The sequence below is a fragment of the Macaca nemestrina genome, chromosome X, assembly GCF_043159975.1.
Source record: "Macaca nemestrina isolate mMacNem1 chromosome X, mMacNem.hap1, whole genome shotgun sequence".
Lineage (NCBI taxonomy): Eukaryota > Metazoa > Chordata > Mammalia > Primates > Cercopithecidae > Macaca > Macaca nemestrina.
Genome location: NC_092145.1, coordinates 117446823 through 117456417, shown reverse-complemented (window position 1 = coordinate 117456417; position 9595 = coordinate 117446823). Strand labels below are relative to the sequence as shown.

Below are 9595 nucleotides of genomic sequence, written 5' to 3'. Positions count from 1 at the left end.
ACAAACTCCTAAACCATTGTTCTATATGGGTTTCAAATTTAATTTTAAGTTTTCTAGTCATAAAAATGAAAAGTCAATCTTGATCTCTGTGTTATTTGGTTTAGTGCTGCTATAAAGGAATAGCTGAGGCTGAGTAATTTATAAAGAAAAGATTATGGCTTACAGTTCTGTGAGCTGTACAAAAAAGCACAACAGTGACATCTGCATCTGGTGAGGGCCTCAGGCTGTTTCCACTCCTGGCAGAAAGTGAAGGGGGAGCTGCAGGTGCAGAGATCACATGGAAAAAGAGGAAGCAAGAGAGATGGGGGAGACTCCAGGTTCTCTTTAACAACTCACTCTCGTGGGAACTAATCCATTTCCCCAAGAACCCAGAACTTACTACCTAGAGACTGACACTAAGCCGTGTATGAGGGTTGCATCTCCATGTCCCAGATATCTTCCACTAGGCTCCACCTCCAAACACCGCCACACTGGGGGATCAAATTTCAACACGAGCTTTGGAGGAGTCAAATATCTAAACCATAGCAATCAGCTTCTCAACTCATGCAAACCACAAAATAAAACTAAGCCACATGCTATGGAGAAGCACAGCAATTCCTGATATTGAAAGAAGAAAGATTCTGAAGATACAACTTATCCGTAGCTAAAAGGTTTCAGGTTTAATAAAGGAAGTGATGCAAAGAGGAAGATGGTGGTCTTCATTTGTCATCATTTTTTAGATTAGAAAACCAAGAGGTGATATCTGTTCATATTACATTGCAAGCCTCTGTGGTTGAAAGCAACAGAAAGCAACTTGCCATTAGTCAAATCAACCTAGGGTGATGAAACATTGTAAATACTATATATAGGAATATTAAATCGGAAAAAAAAAAAAAAAAACTGCCAGATCTCATGAGAACTGGTACAAGGAACTGAAAATCTGTAAGAGAATGACTCTTTTCTGACACTAGGAAAATGGGATTGTTTTCTCTATCCCTGAAAAACTGAATTAGTTCTGTCTCAGGGCTCTTATGGGCTCTTGGTGACTCTGCAGCTCTCTCTTTTCTGAAAACCAGCTTTTTCTGCTTCAAATGTCTCATTTCCTTGTGTCTTTGGCTTTGCATTGTTTTGACTTTAGCTCAGCAACTTCTAGCTAATTAGTTCACTGTAAGAGGATCAAATAGCTATGGGAGGGAGGTTGTGTGAGTGTGTGAAAGTGATTTCTAGAGGAAGAGGGGGCAATGGGCTGGCAAGCTTTTTTCCACTATGCATTGTCATTCCAAAGTCATGATATGTATTTAAAATTTTGACCTCTAACTGAAATGAGGCAGAGAGTTTGTATGTAATCCAGAAAAATCAGAAACTAATTCAGAGGGCCAGAATAAACTAGGGACTATGAGCAGAGGGAAGAACAATATTTCTTCTGAGTTCTGTCTTGCTAGCATAGCAAACACATTTGTTGATAAAAGACATTTTTTTTCAATAAAATGCCAAAAGTAATAAATGAAAAAACTCTTCCCAGTACCTCTATTAAGTAACTTTGGCGGTCAAGAAAAGGCAATTTAGATGAGATTTTTTAAAAGTCCTTAACTACAAAAAAAAAAACAACAAACAAACAAAACAAAACAAAAAAAAACACAAAACCTTTATATAAGGTTAATATAAAAAGACTGATCCAGACAGTTAGAAAGGAAAACCATGCCTTTTAAGGAGTATGCTTACCACATTGCAGAAGGAACTTATTTCTGTGAAACTTCGGTGTCTAATTATTTCCCTGATAATTATATTTTATTGGAATTAATAAAGGTTTCTTTTTATAAGACCATGTTAAAAGTGTATTTTTTCCAAAATAGAGGCCAATATATGGCACATATGATTATATGATATGGTTAATATCCACTATCTGGTTAGTTCAGTTAATGATAAAAACAACTTGATCATTATCAAAATAATGATTATGTCACCAATGACCATTTTCTTCAGCCTGAGACAAAAGCAAATAAAATGAATGTTTCAACTATCAACAATTAACTTTGGGAACCAGATCTTTATGCCTCCTGATGTGATATGATAAAAAGTATGTAGCACACCTATGGAATTCTTACAACAAAATATTTAACAGACCTATAGATCTTATTTCTAGTTTTCAGGAAATACAGAAGATAGAAGAACAAATTACTCAAATCACCATGATGAAACAGATACAGATGCTCCTAGACTTATGATGGAGTTATGTGCCAATAAACCCACTGTAAACTGAAAATGCATTTAATACACCTAACCTACTGAACTTCATAGCTTACCTTAAACATATTGAGAACACTTACATTAGCCTACAGTTGGGTAAATTCATCTATCACAAAGCCTGTTTTATAATAAAGTGTTGAATGTCTCAGGTAATTTATTGAATACTGTATTGAATGTGAAAAACAGAATGTCTTACTGCTGCTGCCCAGCACGGCAAGAGAGTATTGCACATACCATAGCATATCCCTAGCCCAGGAAAAGACCAAAATTCAAAACTGCAAGTACGGTTTCTACTGAATGTGTATTGCTTTCACACCATTGTAAAGTCAAAAAAAAGTCCAACCATTGTAAGTTGGGAACCATCAGTACTTACAGAAGGTGGGATGTTTTAAGGATAACTGACCTGGTATTTTTTAACACGTCAGTGTCATGGAAAAAGAGTCTATGACAGCTATGGTAGATTAAAAGTATCTAGAGATCTCACAAATAAATAGAATGTGTAATCCTTGTTTAAACAACTTTAGAAGACATTTTGGGAATAGTCAGAAAAACATGAATATGGACCAAGTGTTAGATGATATTGGGAAATAGTTACTTTTTAAAAGGGTGATATTGATAATGATATTATGGTTATGTAGGAGTATGTCTTCTTTAGAACTGTAAAGTGAATCATTTTGAAATGAAATGTCAAGAAGTCTATAATTTATTTTGAAATGTTTTAGTGAAAAATAGGTGATAAAAATATGACAAAATATTAAAAATTGTTAACTCTAGAGTTTGGATATGTGATCATTATGCTATTTTCAATAAGTTTGAACATTTTCATTGTAAAGAATTCTTTAAAAGAATCTAAAATTTTATAAGCTATTAAATCCTAATTAGAAAATCAGATAAGAAAATATTGAGATCAGATAAATGCAGAGACTATTAGTTTCATTTTCATTCTTTCTGTCAATGAACCTATAATCTTTCATATTGTTGAGTAAGCTCATTACAAATAGCTTACTATTTGTAATGTAATAGTAAGAACATTACGAATAGCTCTGGGTTCATATTCTTTCCTTTCTTCATCAGTGTGCATTACTTTTTTACTCGAAATTCCACTTTCATTAAATATTTTATCTTCAACTTCACAAAAATGGAAGGGAAAACATGGCAGATATCCTAAAATCTGTTAAAGTTAGTGTTCTGTGAACATAAATGTGCATTATTATTTTGTTTACTGAAGCACTCGACCATGTCATTGGTGGTTTTACAATCTGAAAATAAGCATTTTGGAAAGAAATCCTGGTTGAATTCATGGAATTCTTATTCAGTTCTATTGCAAGGAGGCTTCTGAGACTTGAGTTCAAGGCTTTCATATCTTGTTATTATCATAGCTTTCTGGTCACAGGTTTTCCTGATGGCAGTTTGACTGAGTTGCCCACTTTCCATCGTTGATATAATTTGGTCCATGTTTTTAATAGAATGGAAGTCATTTGGAAATTGTTATGTGAGATACTACCTTGATGCAACAGTGACCTCTAAGTAGCATGCATGCTCTGTCAGAGACCATAAAACAGAAAGACTTATGGACCAAATTAAAATATGCAAATCACACAATTTATTGAAACAATTGAAAACACACAGTGAGGAGCAAGGGGCAAGAGGCGGAGTAGGTTCACACACACAAGTGGGTAGAAGAATCACACTGGTTGAGTCCTGGGGTCAGCAATGGTCTTGTCTCTCTCTGCTTATCAGCCTTTCCTACTGATGGTGTGCTTGTAAGACCAGAACTGAGGTCCAAACAAGAAGAAGCAGAGACAGAAGGGGCCCCAGGCTAATGGCACAAAATTGCGCTATTGCAGAGATGCGTGGACAAGTGCACCTACCTGGCCATAGCTATAGCTTGCCAGTAAACTTGCTAAATAGTCATGCGTTTTATTTGCATTTCTAGGTAGAGCACATGTGGGGCCTGTATGGAACTGTACTTCCCAATGGATGATCAGTTTAGGAAATGACATAGCTGTCAGCTATGTATAATGATTATGACTTGGTCCTTCTATTCCTTTCTCTCTCTCAGCAGACACTTGTTTTTTTCCCCATTATATATTGCATTTATTCCATCCTTAACATATCTTATAGGTTACTAATTACTCCATAGTCAACACACCTTTGGAATTCTGCCTGTGTCTCTCAAGTGATTTGCTTACTCATTATCTGAAGTTAACATAGTCATACAGGTTTTGCTGCTATCTTCAAGCTACTAGCCTATGACTATTGTGCTTGACACTTCTAATGAGTTTCAGTCATCTCATTTGTTTGACTGTGATACCCCTAATGGATGGCTGAACCTATCTAAACTTAAATTTCCACATCTGTAAAATGAACTAGAGGTAGGAAATTCTGGAGACTCAAACGTTTTGTCAACTATCAACCTTGTGTAATTCTCATGAGGTTTAATAATGTAGAAAACGTAAGAGTAAAAAGTCTCTGTTTTCCACATTGGTGAATTAGTTGTGAATATAGAGGATGTTACACTTATCACTTTACATTAAGTAATGTTTGTCATCATGGCAATGATATCTTCCATTGCACCAAACTGACTGTTAAAATGCTTTGAGTTAGGCCGGGCGCGGTGGCTCAAGCCTGTAATCCCAGCACTTTGGGAGGCCGAGATGGGCGGATCACGAGGTCAGGAGATCGAGACCATCCTGGCTAACACGGTGAAACCCCGTCTCTACTAAAAAATACAAAAAAATAGCCGGGCGAGGTGGCGGGCGCCTGTAGTCCCAGCTACTCGGGAGGCTGAGGCAGGAGAATGGCGTGAACCTGGGAGGCAGAGCTTGCAGTGAGCTGAGATCCGGCCACTGCACTCCAGCCTGGGTGACAGAGCAAGACTCCGTCTCAAAAAAAAAAAAAAATGCTTTGAGTTAAATTATGTTGGTTGATGCCCAAAGTAACCTTATAAGGTAAATTACAGAAGACAATGATGCCACTTTACAACTAAGGACATTAACAAGCGAGATTAAACAGTATTGCCCCAAGAGCCACATGTGCTAATTTCAGGACACTCACTGGACCATGTCCTCACAAATAAATATCTGTTACAAGGGGAACTAATTCACAGCTGGTTCTATTTTTCACATTCATTTTCTGGCCCTGATTCACATTCACCAAACAAACATCCAACCTAGAACTTTATTATTGGTTGAATACTCAATATAGTCAGGCCATCCAGGATGCCGGGATACTATCTATCTAAACACAATTTTCAGTCAATATTACTACACAGAATCCTAATAAACTATAAGTTCCACGGAAAAAGATATCAAATCTGTGGAATTTATTATTTTACCCTCAGTGATTTGCACCATGCCTGGCGCATTGTTAGTATTAAAAGGGCACTTTGTTGAATAAAATGAATTAATTATAGATACAATAATGAGTAAAATATAACAAAGCCTGACACAGAAGGCAAGATTTGACCTTTTAAAAGCGTATCTGGCATGTCAACATAGAAACTAAGCTATTCTGTAGTGGGGTGTCTGATGTTCTCTTCCCCTCAGACTTGAACTCCCTTTTCACTATCTGTTTGGTTGAGGAGGGTCTCTTATGGCTATCCTGGTACCTAGAGGTGGTTGTTTCTGTTCAGGACTGGCATATCCTGCCACGACCTGAAGAGTGATAAGTGACAGTGATAAGTGACATCTGGTGCCATGACTACGAAGATCTTGAGACTCTGAAGTGTAGCCAAAACCCATGGTGCTCCAAGCCAATGTGGAGAGAACATCTTGATCTCTTTTTGGAATCTTATTTTTCTGTATAGCAACCAAATGCCATAAAAACTCACAGATACAGCTCCTTTATAATAGTTTTCCACATTCCCCAGAATACATGATATGGCTAAACCAGAATATACCTTTGATTTTTTCAAATGCCATGCTGTTCTCAAAACCCCTCCTCTGTCCAAGCTTCTTAGGGATTCAACTCTTCTTTTGGCAAAAGTTCTCTCCCTTGACTCTGCTTTCTCTTCTATACTTAGATTTCTAGCCCCTCATTCCGTCGGTTCTTAAGCTTACATCCTTGTAGGGGAAATAATGGAAGCCTTCTCCTTTTATTCCCTCCTCTACTTTCTCCTACCCACAAATAGCCCACTCATCACAATAATTTGGAAAAATTGTTTATGCTTTTGACTGATCAATAGCAAAAGACAGCAAAAAAAAAAAAAAAAAAAATTCTGGCAGCAGTGCAAATTAATACAACTGCTTTGGAAAACCATTTGGCAGTATCTAATTAAAGGAATGTATGCACACCCTAAGACCCAGCAATTCCACTCACGGGTAGATGCACAAGAGAAATGTATACATATATTCACCAAAAGACATATGCAAGGATATGATAATGCTATTTGTAATATCCTCAATCAGAAAACTACCCAAATGTCCTTCAACAGTAAACTAGTAAATAAGCCATGATATATTTGAACAATAGAATAGTATGCAGCAATGAGAATGAATAATTTGCAACTGCATACAAAAATATAGATTATTTTCACAAATTGTTGAGGGACATAAGCCAGGCACAAAAGAGTACATACTGTATTAGTCCACTTATATAAAATTAAAAAGGAGACAAAACTAACACATGTGGTTAGAAGTTAGTATACAGGGTACCTTTGTGGAGAGGGTTGTGACTAGAAGAGACAGTTCCACGTCCCTTGGAGGCCCTGGGAGTTCTAATGATGTTCAATTTCTTTATCTTGTGCAGGTTACAAAGGTATGTTCAGTTTTTAAAAACCTTAGATGTGGCCGGGCACAGTGACTCATGCCTGTAATCTCAGCACCTTGGGAAGCTGAGGCAGGCAGATCATGAGGTCAGGAGTTTGAGACCAGCCTGGCCAATATGGTGAAACCCCATCTCTACTAAAAATACAAAAAAATTAGCCAGGCATGGTGGTGCGCGCCTGTAGTCCCAGCTATACAGGAGGCTGAGGCAGGAGAATCATTTGAATCCGGAAGGCAGAAGTTGCAGTGAGCCAAGATTGTGCCACTGCACTCCCACCTGGGTGATAGAGTGAGACTCCATCTCAAAACAAACAAACTGGCAAAAAAAAAAAAAAATAGATATGCATTATGATTTGTGCACTATTTGTATGTATATTGTACATCAATAAACAGTTTAAGAAGATAAAGCCAAACAAAAACAGAAATTTTATTCTGAATGAGAAAATATTATAGGACAGTGGATACACCAGAGAGTAAATAGCAAATAACATTGAAATGGATGGAAGTGAAGAAGCGAGCCATAATTTTTTAACATAAATATGATGTGTGATATCTTTGACCTTGAAAAATAATGAAATACTTCTTTCACACCTCCTTAGCTGGCACCTCCTTTCTCATCTCACATTGGATGTAAATGCTAGCGTCAACCACATGAGAATCTTTTTTTTTTTTTTTTTCCTGCCTCAGGTTTATTTGTACAAATAGCACAGGAGGACCCCAGCCCCATGCAGATGGCAGCCCGGAGGCGGGGGTAGGGGGTCGCACCAGTCCTTCTGTCCTCACGTTGGCAGACAGAGATACCTACTCTGTAGCCTTTGTAGTGGCCTGGGCACCTTTGGGAGCCTGAGCTGGAATTGAAGCTGGAGCTGCAGCCTGGGCCTTGGTTTGATCCTTGGCCTTGGCCTTGGCCTTTGGCCAGCACAGCCGGAGCCCCTTGGCAATGCGAGCACGAGCACGCTTCCCAAGCTTGGGGTGGGCAATGTAGGCAAGTCGATCAAGCTTGCGGCTGACACCCTTTGGGATCTTGGGCTTAACCTCCTTGGGCTTTACGAGGGCCTTGACAGCCTCGGCACGTGCACTCATGGCCTTGGCATTGTTGGCCTGCATCTTCTTTAGGCCCTTCTTGTTGTGCTTCTTGGCAAAGCGCATGTTCCTCAGGAACTTGGGGTCCACCCCCTTAAGAGATTCGTATCTTTGTGATCGGGGTTTCTTGATACCATTTCTGTGCCATTTTCGGGACTGGTTGTGTGTGGTGTGGTTCTTGGACTTGGCCATGTCTGCACCTTTAGCCGCGGCTCCCGAAGCGCCTAGAACCGGAAGAGCACATGAGAATCTTAATGTATTTTTGTCAACATTGCTATGAGCAAAAGATGCTAGTAGTTGTTTTCAAATATACACATATATACACATAAGTGCAAATCATAGGAAAATGGACAAAATCAAAGTTCTACCAAGATTGCCTATTATTAGTTACTGACTTTTTCTGATAGAAAGAAAAAAATTGTGATTGTCCAGTCTCCCTGAGGATTTCTTTGTCTAATTTCTGATAGGGAAGTATCAAAGTGTGAATTCATTTAATATATAAGACATCATAAAAAGCAAAATAATCCAACACAAAGTACAATGACATTTTCTTTCTTTGTATTTATTTTGCTGCTTTGGCCTATCATCTGCTTGATGTGCTAACAAGGAAAAGAGGGAGAAGCAAGGAGAGCAGCTGATGTAGAAAGGAAGACTGTCCTAGGATACTCAGGATTCCAGTGTTCTCTAGCTTACTACACTATTTTATGAAGAATAAGACAATATAGTCAAGACTTCTGCATGAAAGATTAGACTACCCGTGTGTAACCACAGAAGTCAAAGACAGGGCTGGTGAAGCTAAAAAGATTTTCTTAAAGTTTCCTAGTATTGACATACTTTGTTTGGTACTACAACTGTTAACTGTTAATCTTGAAAGGACCTTAGAGGAAAGGGTCCCAGTGTCTATGTTACACTGTTGAAGAAACAAAATAGTTTACCTCAGTGTTGCAATGTGTTTTTAGGGAAATGTGTCACCTATGAAAAATAGTGTCAACATCTTGCACAAATTTTACCCATGTGGCATATGAATTTCTGCAAGCATTCCAAAATCAATGACATATACCTACATATATCTTAGGCAAATATTAGCAGTTAGATATAATGTACAGACTAAAATATTAGTCTGATCTGAATCAAAAATAAATTCAGTTTCCTGGAAATAAAAGGTAGACATAACCAAACACAGTACAGCCCTCTTATACTTATCTTGTGGAAGTTTACAGATGATTAAGAAATGACTCTAAATATATATTTGTTTCTAGGGAACATGACTATCTGCTAGCATTTCTTTGGTGTTATTGAACAGATTGGTTAATGATACTTTATTTCTCCTCAAATGAAAGTCCCCCCCTCCAAAAGAAGTCATTTATTTTCTGTTAGAAAAGTTCAATGATTTCCTTGTGCCTTACTGGACAAACCACTCTGGTGTGCTCTATCGAACAATTCTTTTTAGCTGGAGCAGAGCCTTTGTAGTTGACTCTTCTGATGGACCTTGTTTTTAGCCTCAACCTGAAATATGGGTC

The 9595-nt window shown here is 37.9% G+C and overlaps 1 protein-coding gene across 1 annotated transcript; it reads right to left on the bottom strand.

The window, feature by feature from the left end:
* Positions 1-7670: 7670 nt before the first annotated feature.
* Positions 7671-8311, bottom strand: LOC105463368 (large ribosomal subunit protein eL29-like). The gene has a single exon (XM_011710423.2). It carries the CDS (start codon positions 8265-8267, stop codon positions 7794-7796), a length of 474 nt encoding a protein of 157 aa, XP_011708725.2. The 5' UTR covers positions 8268-8311; the 3' UTR covers positions 7671-7793.
* Between the last annotated feature and the right edge of the window lie 1284 nt (positions 8312-9595).

What these genes read in the sequence shown, in the direction of transcription:
- LOC105463368 (XM_011710423.2), bottom strand. Translation starts at nt 8,267, where the DNA reads ATGGCCAAGTCCAAGAACCACACCACACACAACCAGTCCCGAAAATGG.